General features: G+C 41.4%; 1 protein-coding gene across 5 annotated transcripts in view; it reads left to right on the plus strand.

Annotated features, from left to right (window-relative positions):
* ano5b (anoctamin 5b) overlaps positions 1-19,894 on the plus strand; it is a 98,111-nt gene that overhangs the window by 54,296 nt on the left and 23,921 nt on the right. For 4 of the 5 annotated variants that reach the window (XM_060911438.1, XM_060911440.1, XM_060911441.1 and 1 more), the window contains 5 exons: positions 6,385-6,492; positions 10,057-10,125; positions 11,814-12,098; positions 12,183-12,302; positions 12,405-12,520. In XM_060911438.1, coding sequence (XP_060767421.1) covers positions 6,385-6,492; positions 10,057-10,125; positions 11,814-12,098; positions 12,183-12,302; positions 12,405-12,520 — 698 coding nt within the window. The remainder of the gene's footprint in view (positions 1-6,384; positions 6,493-10,056; positions 10,126-11,813; positions 12,099-12,182; positions 12,303-12,404; positions 12,521-19,894) is intronic. The other variant, XM_060911439.1, reaches the window with a different exon arrangement.

Here is a 19,894-nt window from a genome sequence, read left to right on the forward strand (position 1 = left end):
ATGAGTAGGTGTTCAAACGTTTGACTGGTACTGTATATTTACAGTAGAATAAGATTTTAATAACTTTGTCTTTATTTTTTTAATCATTTATAAAAAGTGGGGTTGTTAAGTTTGCAAGGCAAATGTTTATTTTCTATACTCCTTAATTATAATAGTTATGTTTTCAGCCGTATGTGGTAGCTTAAAAAATGGCTGGAACATTATAGCCACTAGTCTGGCTAACGCAACTTCAAAACTCTGCGAGCATTGGTCTGGCATAGATATTAAGCCCAACCGTTTCCCAAAGCGCGTGGTTGACCCGCCTCCCTGAAATGCCTCAGTTTGCTACTGGTCGAAGCCAGAAAAGGCTGTGACGAAGCTTAAACCAATCACATCACTCTTTCCTCTGACGTATGTGACGTGACGGAAACTGCTTGAGTAACAGGAAGAAGGAGGAGTTGAAGAGGAAGAGGACGATAATGGCGCGATCAAAGGCGAGACGACCACAACGATAGGATTCTCGCTGTGCCCCATTGATTTGGCTACCAGCGAGGCTAACTGGTAGATTAAACTCTTACCGAAGCCGGTCAGGAGCAAGGCGAAAACCTCCTTCCTTTCAATAAATACCTCCAGGGCTGCTCTTTGCTCCATTTTCAATGAGAACTTCCCGTTGAATGCTTTCAATACAGCATCTACCGCTGTGTCAAAGGCTTGCCGCTGCTCCATATTCGTAATGTTTCTAGTGAATGAAGTGCTTCCGGCATAGATTCTGTAAACAATCTATGGCTTCCGGTCGCAGTTCTACTACGTCACTGCCTTGAACACGCCTCTACCCAGGGCCGTTGGAGATGCTCAAAGTTGATTGGCTCCCGATTTTTCGGGAGCTTGGAAGAGCTGGAGATAGTCTGGCAAGGCAGGCTAAGTTCGCAACAGCCCCCTGTGTTGCGTCACACTTAGGATGGGCGGGCCCAGGCTATATAGCCACAACACTTTCATCCACTATGTTTGGGTGCGGATGAAGAATGATGTGTACCTCAAGCACAAATATAAAACATAGTAATTCGACTCCATGTTAAAGTATGCATATGTCCTATCCCGTATATTCTAGTATAGATGTTTTCTGAACTGCTTCTGCTGTTGTTAGCCTGGAGCATCGTTGTGGCCAGGAGTGATCAATACCTTGCAGTTACTCAGTCTGATGGCTTTTTGAAGAAATATTGCGTGCCAAAGGGAACTGAGTTCCATCTGCATTCATAAGTCCAAGAATGTCTCTCTGAAATAATTCCTATGGATTGGCTTTCTCCCATTTAATTAGCAATCAGACTAAGGCTTTTGAAGTGATTAATTCATGGCGACTCTTAGCATTTGAATATTGCTTTCCTAAGAAATATATTACTCTCCGTTAATTACTGTATTACTCTCCATTGTTCGAATTTATAACCGTTGTAAAACTACTTGTTTCTTTTGCTACTGCTGAGTTACACTGGAATAAATTTGGTCCAGGATTAAGAACACTGTTTGATGAATGACCCCCAGGAAAAAAACAAGAACAGGATCATTTAACAGTACTAAGAATAGCATTGCTAACACTAATAACACGGACAGCAATGGCAACAAAGAACAACAATAACAACATGAAGAACAAAAGTGAGGATCACAGTGGGAAGCGATGTCTCCTCATAGCTCCAGGGTCCTCAGTTCATTCCGGAGTTATGGTTACCCATCCGTTGTGTAATTCTCCTCCCCTCATGCCCAGCGTTCCCAGGATATGCTCTGAATCCATTGAGACCCTGAGCAGGATAAAGTGGCCACAAAAATGAGCTGCTAACACCACCACCACGAGGAAAAACAACCACCACTACAATATCCTCAATAATAACAAACGAGAACAACACTAACAACACAAGAAATAATTACTTAGAGTACTAATAACAAAACAATATTAAAACCTCTACACTTACAGCAACACTAACAGCACTTGCTATATGAACAAGATAAGATCATTAACGTCTTAAATACGCATAAAGTCAAATATTTATATCTTCCTTAAGCTTCATACTTGAAGTGAGCCAACAGTCGACTATCTGCACGTGTAATCTGTAATATCAAATGCAGGATTTTTCAATGTACCCAACTATTTAAAACCTTTTGAAAAAATAAAATAATATCTGTTGCATGAAATGATGGCAAGACAGGTGGAACGTGCTCCTCTGGCTTCATTTGCTGGTCTTGTAACAGACGGGGCTGTGTGTGGATGTTTATGAATGATCAGCCATCACAATTGCCAAACAAAATTACCTAACGTTACATTTGGCCTTGTAGTGTTGTGTAATGGGTACAGTGTAAACCTGAGAATACAGTGGGGTGTCTGCATGCTTTATTTGACATAGATGGCTTATGGTCCACTAATAATGACGTACTTTGGAAGCTGAATAATCCATAGTCAGTTACTTGACGCATGATTTCTGTTGACACAGGAGGGCATAGCGTTGGCACACGAGTTACTCACTGTGTATTGTTCCATTAATAATGCTATGTTTAGCATAGCTGATAAGAAAATGCAGAACTGCACACATGAATGCATGTGTGCAGAGTGTATTTAATGAGTTGTATTTATTTGACTTTTTGTCTCATGGTAACTGCACTGTTGTGGATGTACAGTGGTGCTTGGAAGTTTGTGAACCCTTTAGAATTTTCTGTATTTCTGCATAAATATGATCTAAAACATCATCAGATTTTCACACAAGTCCTAAAAGTAGATAAAGAGAACCCAGTTAAACAAATGAGACAAACATATTATCCTTGGTCATTTATTTGTTGAGGAAAATGATCCAATATTACATATCTGTGAGTGGCAAAAGGATGTGAACCTCTAGGATTAGCAGTTAATTTGAAGGTGAAATCAGAGTCAGGTGTTTTCAATCAATGGGATGACAATCAGGTGTGAGTGGGCACCCTGTTTTATTTAAAGAACAGGGATCTATCCAAGTCTGAGCTTCACAACACGTTTGTGGAAGTGTATCATGGCACGAACAAAGGAGATTTCTGAGGACCTCAGAAAAAGCATTGTTGATGCTCATCAGGCTGGGAAAGGTTACAAAACCATCTCTAAAGAGTTTGGACTCCACCAATCCACAGTCAGACAGATTGTGTACAAATGGAGGAAATTCAAGACCATTGTTACCGTCCCCAGGAGTGGTCGACCAACAAAGATCACTCCAAGAGCAAGGCGTGTAATAGTCAACGAGGTCACAAAGGTCCCCAGGGTAACTGCTAAGCAACTGAAGGCCTCCCTCACATTGGCTAATGTTAATGTTCATGAGTCCACCATCAGGAGAACACTGAACAATAGTGTGCATGGTAGGGTTGCAAGGAGAAAGCCACTGCTCTCCAAAAAGAACATTAGCAAACTGCAGACAAGCAGCAAAGATCACATGGACAAGCCAGAAGGCTATTGGAAAAATGTTTTGTGGACGGATGAGTCCAAAACAGAACTTTTTGGTTGAAATGAGAAGCGTTATGTTTGGAGAAAGGAAAACCCTGCATTCCAGCATAAGAACCTTATCCCATCTGTGAAACATGATGGTGGCGGTATCATGGTTTGGGCCTGTTTTGCTGCATCTGGGCCAGGATGGTTTGCCATCATTGATGGAACAATGAATTCTGAATTATACCAGCGAATTCTAAAGGAAAATGTCAGGACATCGGTCCCTGAACTGAATCTCAAGAGAAGGTGGGTCATGCAGCAAGACAACGACCCTAAGCACACAAGTCGTTCTACCAAAGAATGGTTAAAGAAGAATAAAGCTAATGTTTTGGAATGGCCAAGTCAAAGTCCTGACCTTAATCCAATCAAAATGTTGTGGAAGGACCTGAAGCGAGCAGTTCATGTGAGGAAACCCACCAACATCCCAGAGTTGAAGCTGTTCTGTACGGAGGAATGGGCTAAAATTCCTCCAAGCCGGTGTGCAGGACTGATCAGCAGTTACTGGAAACGTTTAGCTGCAGTTATTGCTGCACAAGGGGGTCACACCAGATACTGAAAGCAAAGGTTCACATACTTTTGCCACTCAGATATGTAATATTGGATCATTTTCCCAAATAAATAAATGACCAAGTATAATATTTTATCTCATTTGTTTAACTGGGTTCTCTTTATCTACTTTTAGGACTTTTAGCTTTATCTACTTAAATAGACTATCTACTTTTAGCACCACTGTAGGTCAGTGTTTTCCCTACCATTATTTCCAACCCCACACACACACACACACACACACACACACTTGAAGATCTGAAAAAAAAAAACCCAGGGGTGCCAGCACTAGGACCATGCGGAAAGAGCGCCTGCTCAAAAACAGGAGAGGGTGCAGGCACTAGGACCATTCAGAAATATTCCCTGCTCAAGCTGCGGTTCCCCATCCACTTTGCTCTCCTCTCATGCGCTCAAAAATGATTTTATTCAAACAGTAGTTAGCAATGCCGGAACCCCCCCAAGCAGCAAAAGATGGAGGATATATATATATATATCTCACCCTCCACAATTATTGGCACCCCTCGTTAAGATATGTTCTTAGGCTTGTAATACATTATTTTTTAAAAAAAAATAATATAGGACAACAATGCAAAAAAGAGAAAAATCCAGCCTTTAATTCAAGTGCATTTATTCAGTGGGGAAAAAATCCCACATTAAGAAATAATTCTTTTACATGAAATCATGTATGCCACAATTATTGCAACCCCTGATATTAATACTTTGTACAACTCCCTTTTGCCAACAAGACAGCACTTAATATTCTCCTATAACATTTCACAAGATGGGAGAATACTGAGAGAGGGATATTCAACCATTCCTCTTTGCACAATCTCTCCTAAATCGTCCAGAGTCCTGGGTCCTCTCCTATGCACTCTCCTCTTCAGCTCACCCCACAGGTTTTCAATTGGGTTGAGGTCTGGGGACTGAGATGGCCATGGGAGAAGCTTGATTTTGTGTCTGGTGAACCATTTTTGCGTAGATTTGGCCACATGTTCAGGGTCATTATCTTGCTGAAAGACCCAGTGACGACCCATCTTCAGCTTTCGTGCAGAGGCCACCAGATTTTGATTTAAAATGTCCTGGTATTTCAAAGAGTTCATGATGCCATGCACCCTAACAAGATTCCCAGGGCCTTTGGAAGAGAAACAGGCCCACGGCATCACCGATCCTCCCCCATACTTCACAGTGGGCATGAGGTGCTTTTCCGCATACTCATCTTTTGTAATGTATTAGTGTTTGTTGCCAAAAAGCTCTATCTTGGTCTCATCTGACCAAAGCACACGGTCCCAGTTGAAGTCCCAGTACCGCTTGGTGAACTCCAGATGTTTACGTTTATGCTTGTAAGTGAGAAAAGGCTTTTTCCGTGCATGCCTCCCAAACAGCTTGTTGGCATGTAGATAGCGCCTGATGGTTGTTATGGAGACTTTGTGACCCCAAGATGCTACTCTTTGACGCAATTCTCTAACCGTGAGCTTTGGAGAACTTTTTACTTCTCTTACCATCCTCCTCACTGTGCGTGGTGCCGAGATAAACTTGCATCCTCGTCCAGGCTTGTTTGCCACTGTTCCAGTTGTTTTAAACTTCTTGATGATTCCTCTGACTGTAGATATGGGCAGGTGTAGGCGAGCAGCTATTTTCTTGTAGCCGTTGCCCGACTTATGAAGGTCGACACACATCTGCCTTGCTTGAATGGTGTGTTCTCTTGTCTTTCCCATGTTGAAGAGTGGATAAGAGAAATAGGCCTCTGTGTCACATCACATTTATACCCCAGGGAAACAGGATGTGATGAATTACTAATTAAAGGTTCCTAGATACTCTGATCAACTTTATAAACTACAGTAGAAATGACAGAAATTCTTCAATTACATTTATTTTCTAGGAATTGTGTGTGCCAATAATTGTGGAACAGGTGATTTTTATGAAAAATAATTATTTCTTAGTCAGGGAATTATTATTATTTTTTTTAATTCACTTGAGTTAAGGGTTACATTGTTCTACAATTTTCAGTGTGAGACTATGCTTCTGCAATAAAAATTGAATTTATTTTAAGGCTTTAACACGTCTTAACCAGGGGTGCCAATAATTGTGGAGGGCGCTATAAATAAATATACAAGTGTGAATGATGTCTTCAGACACGCACTATATTCAGTTAGCTAATGTTATGTTACGAATATTCATAGTGAGATCATGTTAGAATATATTTTGTAAACATTAATTTAGCTAGCCATAGAAAATGACTTTTTTTTTAAAAAAAACGTTTTTCATGTTGAGAGAACCCCATGTTGTGTTCTATTATTTGTACAACGTGTGACTCTGTTGCTTGTGCTCCTCTTTGACCACTTTTTTTAATATTGCATGTTCTTTTGTTTTAGATCGATAAGCTGCAGCAGGACAATGATTCTGTATATTTCAGAGATGGTCGACGACGCATTGATTTTGTCCTGTCCTACACAGACGATAAAGACGGAGACAAGAAAGCGGTATGTAAACTTTCATTCAGGCAGATTTGCTGATACTCTGAGTAACTCTCTCTTATTCTTTTATTTTTTTTAAATCCTGACCGATTCAGTGTCTGCATATTTCATTTTAACAGTCTTCAGTGTTCCCAGTTGAGATATCACAGCTCCTGAAATGATGTGCCTGCCTGCCCATAAGTGCTGATGAAGTGCTGATGGTTGAAAAAGTGCCACATGACGAACAGTGTGGTCACAGGGATTTACGCAGTTTGAAAAATAATCCAGGAAATGATTTACATAGGCCACATGATCAGCCAGTTTCTATTCCAGTCTTGTTCTTGTTGTCTGTGTTCCTGAGAGGTTTAAAAAATATATACACTACCGTTCAAAAGTTTGGGGTCACCCAGACAATTTTGTGTTTTCCATGAAAAGTCACACTTTTATTTACCACCATAAGTTGTAAAATGAATAGAAAATATAGTCAAGACGTTTTTCTGGCCATTTTGAGCATTTAATCGACCCCACAAATGTGATGCTCCAGAAACTCAATCTGCTCAAAGGAAGGTCAGTTTTATAGCTTCTCTAAAGAGCTCAACTGTTTTCAGCTGTGCTAACATGATTGTACAAGGGTTTTCTAATCATCCATTAGCCTTCTGAGGCAATGAGCAAACACATTGTACCATTAGAACACTGGAGTGAGAGTTGCTGGAAATGGGCCTCTATACACCTATGTACACTAAGTAACTTTAAAAACGCACATTGATAAAACTTGCTGAATTCGTGCTGAGTTTATCTCAAGAAGAAAAGAAATATCTCACAATGGAAAAATAACTTCGTTCCGCCCGAATAAGTTCCAAATCTGTGCTCAAATCAGAATTTAAGGGAGTTGTACTCAATAACATACAATATGACTCGGGTAGTCAGTGACATGGACAGGCTTTAATTTTCAAACAAATTTTGCATACACTGTACACACACAATCTTGCCTATAAATACCCGGGGGAAATGATGGGAAAATTGTCATTATTGAAGATGCCACGCCTAAGCCAAAATCAACGTGAACAGGCCATCGGGATGTTGCGTGCCGGAAGTACACAGACAGAGGTCGCCCGGCACTTCGGTGTTCATCGTTCGACCATTTCCCGTTTGAGTCAGCGTTACAGACAGACAGGGAGCACCAGGGATCGTCCACACCCTGGTCAGCCTCGAGTCACGATGCCAGTTCAGGATCAGCACATCAGACTAGCTCACCTCCGTGACAGATTCCTGACACCCTCAGTCACTGCTGCTGAGACCCCTGGACGACACAGACCCAGAATCTCCAGCATGACGGTCCGAACATGGACCAACTGTCACTTTGAATTTTTTTATTGTGAATTAATTCTTGAGTTTGACAATAAATGTCCTTTATCGATGTTTCAAGATGTGTGTGCATTACATACAATATCATAAATTTCAAATATATGCATGGATCTAAAGTGATATCGTGTTGAATTCCATTGTGCGTTTTTAAAGTTACTTAGTATAGATATTGCACCAAAAACCAGACATTTGCAGCTAGAATAGTCATTTACCACATTAGCAATGTATAGAGTGTATTTCTGATTAGTTTAAACCAGACCTGGGCATTTTCCAGCCCGCGGGCCGCATCCGGCCCTTTGGTTCATTCTGACCGGCCCGCGTAAGGTTAATTAGAAATTACAAAATAAACGTATTTTCTAATTTTACCTCATGCATGGACTGAATGTGCATTGCTTTTATTTTGAAGTTGTGTTCAACAAAAACGCAATATGCGCGACATGAACATGACATGAAATCCCACGAAACCTAATCCCGCGATAACTACTTCCGTAACTTGTCCAGACCAACCACAAACTTGTACGTCATCCTTCAAACGGTCCAGCCAATCACATAGTGTGATGTCACCAGCAGGCGCCGGAGCCCGAGCCGATCTGTAGATCTGATACCTACACCGAATCGACTGATGATCATCTGTCAGCTGTGCTTCGCATCTCCGCCTCAGACATTCAACCTGACTCTGATGCACTCGTTAAAGACCAACAGAGACGAGATTTCTCTCACTGAACAAATAAAAAACACCAAATGAGGTGATTAGACTACAAATGTGGGCATCATTATTATAATATGATGTATCTTGTTTGATATTTGGAGTAGAAAGACAATATTGTGATGTCTTTATTGTGTTTTGGGGTGAATGTGACTGAAAAAAATGGTACAAACGTTCACATTTTGTTAACCATTGTTTTGGGAAATTTGATTGAATAAATGACATTTTTTGTAAGGCAACCTTGTTTTTTCCATACTCTTACCAGTCTTAGCAGCTTGTAAAAACAATGATATTTATTGCTTTATATAAAGAAATGCAATTAATATTATGCAGAATTTAGTTCAGCCTTATGGTCCGGCCCTCCACAAAATTTTCTGTTTCTCATGTGGCCCCATGGAAAAAATAATTGCCCACCCCTGGTTTAAAGTGGTGATCATTGAAAAGAACAGTGCTTGTCTTTCAAAAATAAGGAAATTTCAAAGTGACCCCAAATTTTTGAACGGTAGTGTGTATATATATATATATTCAGTCTAATTTGGTCTATTTTAGTACGTTAGTCACATGAACCGCCTGAACTGGGCTTGTTGCACAGCAAAAAATCTTGTCATACCATTTTTTTTTTTGCTGTTGTTTTTTGTTTTTTTTAAAACACTTTCCTAAAGTGAGAGCTAATTTAAGTTTAATAGCATGATGGCAAGAAGGTTCTGGGTTTGAGCCCACCAGCTGACGGGGACCTTTCTGTGTGGGGTTTCTCCCCATGGTGTGGGTTTCCTCTGGGTGCTCTGGTTTCCCCCACAATCCAAAGACATGGAGAAAATCTCTATAATAATCCAGTAGGAGGCAACAGGAAACCATGACTGGAAGTCAGAGTGGCCACGTCACTGTAGTGATATGCCAGAGAGAGAGAGAGAGAGTGCACAACACATGGAGGCAGTAAAATTTAGATGTGTCATCTTTCCTTTTTCAACAGAGTCATGAGATGGTGACTGTCAATATGGATTCTTAAAAAGGAGAAGAATATAAACTATTGTTCACCAAGAGCAGCTAAACAGGAATTGCTTTGACCATTCTTTTCACAAGTGGGCTCATTTGAAATAATGCAAAACCTTACTCAGCTTATATTCATTCATCTTCAGTAAGCACATTATCCTGGTCAGGGTTGCAGTGGAGCCAAAGGCTATCCTGGAAACAGTGGGTGCAAGGTGGGAATTCACCCTGGATGGAATGCCAGTCCATAGCACTATATACTGTATACACACACAGTCACACACCCATTTACGTTTAGGAACAATTTACTTACAAGCATGTTTTTGGAGGTGGGAGGGCCAGAGAATCCAGATGAAACCCATGTGGGCACGTGCAAAACTCCTACACAGACAGTGTCTCGAGCTCAGCATTGAACTCAGGGTCTCTGGAACTGTGAGACAGCAATGCGATCTTTTGCACCACTGTGTTTACACCTTTACCTTTTTAGTAGTACCTTGTATGTGTATGTTCATGTGTCTGTCTTTTTTTTTAAGGAGAGGAGAAGAGAGTTTGAAGCCAACCTTGAGGAGGCAGGTCTGGAGCTGGAGACTGAAGATAAATTGGTGAGTTTCTGAACTGAAATGCACAGATATCATCTAGAGGTCAATGAGAAAACAGTCCAGAAAAGAGAATGAGATGTGTAGTGGAAGTTCATTATGTCTAACTATTAAAGCTATTTTAAGTTCATTTCTTAAGACAAGGATTTTTTAAGATGTTACCTTGTTGACAGTTTCGGCGAGAATCTTCCGCCTTCTTCAAAACAGTCACCAGATGTCGAGTGGTGACGTGCCTTATCAGCTGATGTTACGCTACGGAGGCGTGAACGTCCCGCCCAATTTGACAGGTAGTTCACGCCTCCTGCTGTCAGGTCGCTCCTCCAGGACAGCGCTCCAGGTGTGTGACAGCGCGTACGCTCCCTCATCCCGGTTCATCGTCCTCTGCGCCCGCTTGCGTATCTCCACTGCCTCTAAAATCCAACGCTGGTATCTATTTTCTTCAGCGCGAATGACTCTGGCCTCTTCCCAATTCATTATATGATTGTCGTTTGCAGTGGTCTGAAATGGCTGATTTTAAGTTTTCTTGGTTTGCTTTTTCTTTTTCGGATCTTGTGAGTCTTTTTGTTGTTTCTTTTTCACATTCTATTTGGTGTTCTTTCCTACGAGTATGGAAGCATCTGCCCGTTTCACCAATATAGACTTTATTACATGAATGGCAAGGGATTTCATAGATGACGTTGCATTTATTGTCCGGTTGTATTTTGTCTTTGGGGTGAACTAGCAGCTGTCGGAGGTTCTTGTATGGTTTGACCGGGGTGTTGATATGGTATTTCCTCATGGATCGTTGGATGTGTTCTGTAACTCCTTTTATGTATGGTAATGTGACAAAGCCCTGGTTTGTTTTTTCGGTGTTTTTTTCTTGTTTGTTTGTTTTTTTTTTTCCTTTATTTGTGTCTGTAATTTCCCTTTTCGGATTGCCCACAGTGGATATTGGCAGTTTTTTTGGACCTAAAAATGCACCACACAGAAGAAGGTAACATTAGAATTACAACATACAGAAAACCTACACACACCGAACAATATCTTCTCTGGACATCTGAACATCCCATCGCACACAAAATGTCAGTAATCAGAACACTATACGACCGAACACAGAACATCACGGAGGAGAAAGACAGACAGGAGGAGGAACAACACATCCAACAGGCATTAAACTGCCAATATCCACCGTGGCAATCCGAAAAGGGAAATTACAGACACAAATAAAGGAAACTTAAATAAATAAAACTTAAATAAAGGAAACTTAAAATCAGCCATTTCAGACCACTGCAAACGACATAATCATATAATGAATTGGGAAGAGGCCAGAGTCATTCGCGCTGAAGAAAATAGATACCAGCGTTGGATTTTAGAGGCAGTGGAGATACGCAAGCGGGCGCAGAGGACGATGAACCGGGATGAGGGAGCGTACGCGCTGTCACACACCTGGAGCGCCGTCCTGGAGGAGCGACCTGACAGCAGGAGGCGTGAACTACCTGTCAAATTGGGCGGGACGTTCACGCCTCCGTGGCGTAACATCAGCTGATAAGGCACGTCACCACTTGACATCTGGTGACTGTTTTGAAGAAGGCGGAAGATTCTCGCCGAAACTGTCAACAAGGTAACATCTTAAAAAATCCTTGTCTTAAGAAATGAACTTAAAATAGCTTTAAAGAGAATGAGAATTTTCTTTTCTTTTCATTGCCTTTCTCAAGGAGTCAGATGACCATAAAACATACTATCTGAAAATTCACGCACCATGGGAAGTCTTGGCCACCTACGCAGAGGTGCTGAAGATCAAGGTGCCTTTTAAGAAGACCGACATCCCAAAAGGACGGGAGATCTCACTGGCTTGGCTCACACAACCCATCCGCCTTCCCAGGAACATCATGAAGCCCGACCCTGATTACTTCACTGCACCCTTCAACAAGAGCAAAATCGACTTCTTCCTGATTGAGGACAGGGCGACCTTCTTCCCACCATCTACCCGCAACAGGATCGTAAGTTTTGAAGGCTTAAGTTTAAGTGCTCATTTTGGTAACAATTTATATAATGTGCTTGGTTTTTTTTTTTCATTCTTTCAGGTCTATTATATTCTTACACGATGTCCATACTACAAGAAGAATCGAGTAGATGGAGAAAAGACTGGAATTAAGAGACTCCTGAACAATGGCACCTACACATCTGCCTACCCACTCCATGATGTAAGACCATCTTTTCTTATGGGACTTCTTTATAGTTTCATTTCTTTTTACAGACTTGAGCTCTGCATTGCTGAATGTCCACTGTTTCTGTTTGCTTTTTAGTGCCGCTATTGGAACAGAGCAAAGGATCCACAGTGTGAGAGTGAGAGATTCCACCTGTATAAGTATTGGGCTCGCTTTCTTTGCTTCTACAAAGAACAACCTCTTAACCTCATCAGGTGGGAAAATCTTTGATGGTGTGAGAAACATGAATATATGGGAAATATACATATTGGGACATATGGTAAATGTACAGTGTAATTAATGATAAAATGTTTAACGAAATGAAAAGGCTTAGGCTAATAAAAATGACATTTTATATTTAAAGTAGTATATTTAATAATAATAATATTTTTTTATTTGTAGAGCGCTTTTCATGATGCTCAAAGACGCTTAACAAGCATAAAAGAATCAATAAAAGAATCATAATCAGGGCGGCACGGTGGTGTAGTGGTTAGCGCTGTCTCCTCACAGCAAGAAGGTCCGGGTTCGAGCCCCGTGGCCGGCGAGGGCCTTTCTGTGCGGAGTTTGCATGTTCTCCCCGTGTCCGTGTGGGTTTCCTCCGGGTGCTCCGGTTTCCCCCACAGTCCAAAGACATGCAGGTTAGGTTAACTGGTGACTCTAAATTGACTGTAGGTGTGAATGGTTGTCTATGTGTCAGCCCTGTGATGACCTGGCGACTTGTCCAGGGTGTACCCCGCCTTTCTCCCGTAGTCAGCTGGGATAGGCTCCAGCTTGCCTGCGACCCTGTAGAACAGGATAAAGCGGCTAGAGATAATGAGATGAGATGAAAATCATAATCAAGAAAATCATAAGAGAACATAAGAACAATAAAATAAGAATAAGCGTCAGAGGCACTTGGCTAAGGAGAGAAAAGTCATAAAATCAATGCAATAAAAAGGTATAAGAGACAGTGTTAATCATAAATTAAAAGCAATTCGAAAGAGATGGGTTTTAAGGAAGGATTTGAATATTGATAGCTCAGTGCAGTCTCTGATGTGTTGGGGGAGGGAATTCCAGAAGGAGAGGGCAGCAATGGAGAAGGCTCTATTGCCCCAGGTCCGTGCTTGGTCCTGCATGGTACAGACAGATGTTTCGCATCAGAGGAACGGAGGCTGCGGGAAGGAGCATGAAGATGGAGCAGGTCAGTAAGATAGGAGGGAGCCTGGTTATGGAGGGCTTTGAAGGTGGAAAGGAGAACTTTGAATTGGATCCATTGAGGGACAGGAAGCCAGTGGAGTTTCTGAAGGACTGGGGTGATGTGATCACGGGAACAGGAGTGAGTGAGCAAGCGAGCAGCAGAGTTCTGAATGTATTGAAGTTTATTTAGGACTTTGGTCGATGAGCCGTGAAGAATGCTGTTGCAGTAGTCAATCCTGGATGTAATGAAAGCATGGATCAGAGTTTCTGCAGCAGAAAAGAAGAGCGATGAACAGACGTGCCATGTTCTTTAGGTGGAAGAAAGCAGTTCTGGTGATGTAGTTAACATGGTGTTCAAAAGAGAGGTTGCTGTCAAAAATGACCCCAAGGTTGCGGATGTGTGGGGAGGGAGACAATGTGGAGTTATTGATGGTGAGGCAGACATTGTGAGAATTTTTTGTGAGGAATTTGGGACCAATGATGATCATATCTGATTTTTCCCAGTTTAGCATGAGGAAATTGGCTTGCATCCAGGATTTAACCTCGGTGATACAATTGATCAGAGTAGAGTAAGTTGCAGTAGTGATGGATTTGGTGGAAATATAGAGCTGGACATTATCAGCGTAGCAGTGGAAGTGGAGACTGTGCTGACGGATGATGTTACCAAGGGGGAGCATGTAGAGCAGGGGTGTCAAACCTGATCCATAAAGGGCCTTGTGGCTGCAGGTTTTCATTCCAGCCATGCAGCAGCACACCTGACTTGGCTCATTCAATCAACTGAACTGTCTTCACACAGTCAAATACTTGCAGCCACACCCACCCTTGATTAAAGGGTGGGTGTGTCAGTTGATTGAATAAGCCAAATCAGGGCGCTGCTGCATGGCTGGAATGAAAACCTGCAGCCACACGGTCCTTTATGGATCAGGTTTGACACCCCTGATGTAGAGGATGAATAGAAGAGGACCAAGCACTGAACCCTGGGGGACGCCTTGGGACAAAGGGGCTACGGAAGAGGTACAGTTGTTAATATTGATGAGCAGTTGTCTATTTGTGAGATATGACTTTAACCAGGAGAGGGCAGTGCCAGTGATGTTGACATGGGATTCCAGACGGGAAAGAAGAATGGTGTGGCTGATGGTGTCAAAAGCTGCTGAGGTAGCCAGAGTCTGAAGAGAGGAATAGGTCATTGGTGACTTTGAGCAGAGCCGATTCTGTGCTGTACTGTGAACGGAAACCAGATTGAAATGGTTCAGGCAAATCGTTAGAACTGAGGTGAGCTTTGATTTGGGAAGCGACAACACATTCCAATATTTTTGAGAGAAAGGGGAGATTGGAGATGGGACGAAAATTGCACATGATGTCGGGGTTGAGTCCAGGTTTTTTGAGAATGGGGGTGACAGCAGCCAGTTTGACAGTTTAACAATTATTCCACGAAATCGAATCGTACACAAGGTGATCGTCTATGAGGCGCGTAGCGCCGCGTAGGCTATAAGCCATGTATGATGAAATTGAGTGGAGTAATTGTTTTATTCCATCCACATTCACTGGATTTTTGAAAAACAGCATTTTTATTTTTTGCAAATTCGAGTAAACAGACCGGTGAAATGACGGTAGCAATTTGTGAAAAAATGCAATAATAATAATTCTTGGGGGGGAAAAAAAAAAGACACATTCTTACCATCAAATACTTTCCGTATTTTTGGTGCTTTGTTTTGGAGTAAAGTTTTTATTTCGTCCTCGGTTGGTTCAACAAAACACTCCGCCATTTTGTTTTTCTCTACTCACCGTGTATGAACTCATAGCCGAGTAGTAGAGTAGCCAATCAGAGCACGCGATTTCTCATACCCAGAGAATGTGGATATAATAATTCCAGATACCTCAACAGAGTAGTAATACATGGCAATTAGCTCTATTTGTCATCTATAAAACCGTCTGAACTTTAACATGATGCAATTAACGAAATAAAACACTTTTATTGGTCACAGACTACAGAATTCTCTAAAGTGCTGTGACTTAATTTACCAAACCCCAAAACAACATGCACTGACGATGAAGAAAGTTGTTGCATTACTGATTGAAGTTCACTGAATGGGAAGAGGAAAGAAGCTTGGCATCTAAAATGACCATGGATTTAAATCATCCCGTGACTTATTTAAAAACAAACACACACACACAAAATCCAACTCTCTCAAAAGTTGTGGCAGGATTAAAGCATAGTAACTCATGAGGTGCAGAAAACATGAGGAGCCTCACCTTTTGTATGTAGTGAAAGTTCATTATGTCTACCTATTGAAACTATTCTTTAAATTCGTTTCTTAAGACAAGGATTTTTTAAGATGTTACCTTGACAGTTTCGGCGATAAACTTCCGCCTTCTTCAAAACAGTCACCAGATGTCGAGTGGTGACGTGCCTTATCAGCTGATGTTACTCTAAGGAGGCGTGAACGTCCCGCCCAATTTGACAGGTAGTTCACGCCTCCTGCTGTCAGGTCGCTCCTCCAGGACGGCGCTCCAGGTGTGTGACAGCGCGTACGCTCCCTCATCCCGGTTCATCGTTCATGAATTGGGAAGAGGCCAGAGTCATTCGCACTGAAGAAAATAGATTCCAGCGTTGGATTTTAGAGGCAGTGGAGATACGAAAGCGTGCGCAGAGAACGATGAACCGGGATGAGGGAGCGTACACGCTGTCACACACCTGGAGCGCCGTCCTGGAGGAGCAACCTGACAGCAGGAGGCGTGAACTACCTGTCAAATTGGGCGGGACGTTCACGCCTCCTTAGAGTAACATCAGCTGATGAGGCACGTCACCACTCGACATCTGGTGACTGTTTTGAAGAAGGCGGAAGTTTATCGCCGAAACTGTCAAGGTAACATCTTAACAAATCCTTGTCTTAAGAAACGAATTTAAAGAATAGCCTCACCTTTTTCCTCCGTTCAGATATGGTTGTGTTTGTGCATTTCTGGTACTTGGCTCTGTGGAACACACGTACATGCGCACTCGCATAAAACCGTACGTGACATTTTTGTTTAGTCTTCAGGGTCCCAGTAGCAATGCACCAGTCTCTAGTGCAGAGTAGATTCAGTCGACTCTATCCTTGGTTTCTTCTTGGCATATTAATGAAGGAATGTACCGTATGATAAAGAACTACTGAAACTGTTCTGTGGCTCATCTCTTTATCACATGTATAATGATGAAGTTGTTTAGTCCAGTTTTGGATTATAACAATATGTATAGTGTATTTGCAGTTAGATTTGAGTTTATACAAAACCTTTAAATATGCTTGACTTCTAAAGTTTTCAGTGTTTTGATAATGCACTTAATTTGCAATAAACGTGCAAGATAATACTTGTTTTCATTATAATGAGTAAACTGAATAATGTCCAATGAAGAGAAGCATCTCATTGTTTTGTTTTGCAATTTTTGCAGATAGACTGATTATCTGCTTGCTAACAGTATATCATTACTTCTAGCTGCCAGTTCAGCTTGGCTGGAGATTGAAATGAACATGCTTGGATTACAGCAGTACATGTATAATTCATTCCTAATAGCTTATGAAAACAGCACTGTGGAACATTGAAATAAATAATGGAAATTCTAACTCCATCACAATGTTGGCTAATTTAACTAGAAGCATTTTTGTATCCTGAGTTCAGGAATTAATATGCAGCTTGGATTTAGCTTCTGTCTTCACTCATCTTTACTCTCTCGTTTATGCTGTTGATATTTAAAGGGATAGTTTGGGATTTTTTACATGAATCTGTATGGCATCCCCATCAATAGTGTCGTGCAAACACACTGACTTACCCCTGACAGCATCCTGTGAGTCCAGTTCTTGTCCAGTTTTGGTCCAGACGAAAGTAGTCCGGCAAGTTTGTTGGGGTCACGAAAGTAAAACGTTTTTCGTCTCAAAACAGTATGTGTTCAAAAGAGTGATATATTTGCATCACAAAACCGTTGTCAAATAGGAGTCATTCAGGATTCAGCCATGACACGGAGCAAAAACATGGCTGAATCCTGAATGATTCCTATTTGTATAAATAGGGCACTACATAGGCAGCAGTGGTAGTTTATTTTTCCCTGACATGGAAGCGCACTTGTATACTGAGGAGGAAAGCAATTTGCATTACAGCCGTGAAGCAGCTCGGCACAGCTTTCCCTTTCGGGCGCTCTCGTTTTCTGTTAGAATTTGGTAAAGAAAAAAATAATAATAAATATTATTTACCAGCTTACCGGGTCCATGAACATAAATCTGACAGCTAACAAGGTCGGGATATAAACGAATCGAATACAAACCACCCGCCGGGACTCCTACTTACGCGGCTCCAGCTTATCCTTGAAGCTGGAGCCGCAGCTGGATGAAGCCGGCAGCGCGCAGGAAAATAGTGCCAAGCGATTTTGAGGTCTGACTTTTTATTTGCCAACGGTTTTGTGATGCAAATATATCACTCTTTTGAACACATACTGTTTTGAGACGAAAAACGTTTTACTTTCGTGACCCCAACAAACTTGCCGGACTACTTTCGTCTGGACAAGAACTGGACTCACAGGATGCTGTCAGGGGTAAGTCAGTGTGTTTGCACGACACTATTGATGGGGATGCCATACAGCTTCATGTCAAAAATCCCGAACTATCCCTTTAAAGTGCATATTCTGGACCAATTTAGTTTTTTTTTTTTAATATGAAAGAATGTCCCTTTGCACACTCGTCCAGAAGGGTAATTTTACACAAGGCCATCTGTCTACAGCAGAAAAAAAATAAAATAAGAAAACGTGTCTGGAAAAATCCCAAGGGAGTCTGGAGCAAGATTCGTGATGTTATCTGCGGAAGCGCCAGCAGGCTGCGCGAGCTTTGCACAGTTTCAGTGCACAGCCTGTGTAGACCAAGCGCTCCCATTTCTCTCTCATTGTCCGGTCTTTTGGGAAACGATGAGTACTAATCCCATCAAGATTGGTGTTGCTACACCCTCCTACGATACATCTGTTAACCATTTTAATAATTACGCAATAACGTTGAAGAAATTTGCAGAAAACCACCAGGTCGTTTTCTCATAAACAAACCAGCGCTGACGTAGGATTCAGAAGGAAGCGTCCCGCAGATGACGTCACGAAAATCAATGTTTCCCTGGAAATCCAAATGTCAAGTTTTTTCAGAGGCGGACCAATTCACCTCAAATGGCTCGATTTCAACTGAATTTTTCTGGTATTGCGCAAGGTAAAAAAATTGCAGAGAATGCAGAATGTTACAGATATTTGACCAAAGTTTAATACAAAATAGGAGAATTACATTGATCTTGCTCCTGAATGTACCCGTGATATGCACTTTAATTATTACCAAATGAATGATGGAACTAAGAGTTAAAGGTAAGTTTAAGTTTAAAAGTAAAGGTCTGCAGTAACTGATTTCTAATCCAATACAGTCTTTGTCAAATTCAGTGAATATTTGCTCATGGTCCACTAACTGTCTGTTCTGTCTGTGCGCTGAAAAAAATTGAGTCACAGCCCTGGCTCTGGAAACAACGTGGTTCGGATCGAGCTACACAACACCATTCCAGACAATCTGCAACAGGGGGTGTTCATGGGGATAGGACAGAGGGAAAGGGAGAGGAGATGGGGTGTGTCGTTCTTGGTGTCATTGCCTTTCACCAAAATTGATGATTCCCCTTTTAACCCACAAAATATTTGTTATAGCCAGAGGTGGACAAAGTACCCAACTTCATTACTTAAGTCAAAGTACATATCCCGCTGGTCTAATGTTTCTCCAATACAAGTGAAAGTTATACAGTCAAATTTTTACTTAAGTTAAAGTACTGATGTACTTGCTTTTAAAAATACTTAAGTATTAAAAGTAAAATTTCTGTCAATGCATTGTTGTATTATTGCCACAACACTTACAAAACCTAATGCTTCTGAAGCAACCTACTGGATTTACTGACTAACTCGTAGAACCTGTAGAATAAACACCTTTAAACACAGATTTCTACATTCTGTTTATTTGGCAAGATTATGCTGAAACATATTTCTGAAAGGACTTCAGATAAGCTAACATCATTCATGTTAGCGTAACTCCGTTTTTACATGCTAACTAACAGTGTCCAAGTTAATTAGCTGTGTGTTAACGTTAGCCGTGGACAAGGCGACGGCAACTTGGTGAGCAAATCCACAGAAAGTCATTTGACTAACCAGACTCCATAGCTATTGCAACATTATTGCCGGTTCTTAAAGCACAGACAGCTTCATTGCAAGCTTTCTCTTGGAATAAAACGTTTACATGCCTCAATTTGCTTCCGCAGGTTGGAAGGTCAGTTTTTGTAGGCTGTGATATGGTTCGTTTTAAGCAAACAATTAAAATGAAATGAATCTTTATTCCAGGCGGCATAGTGGTGTAGTGGTTAGCACTGTCGCCTCACAGCAA

This window comes from Neoarius graeffei, chromosome 27 (assembly GCF_027579695.1).
Source record: "Neoarius graeffei isolate fNeoGra1 chromosome 27, fNeoGra1.pri, whole genome shotgun sequence".
In the NCBI taxonomy this organism is placed as follows: Eukaryota; Metazoa; Chordata; class Actinopteri; order Siluriformes; family Ariidae; genus Neoarius; species Neoarius graeffei.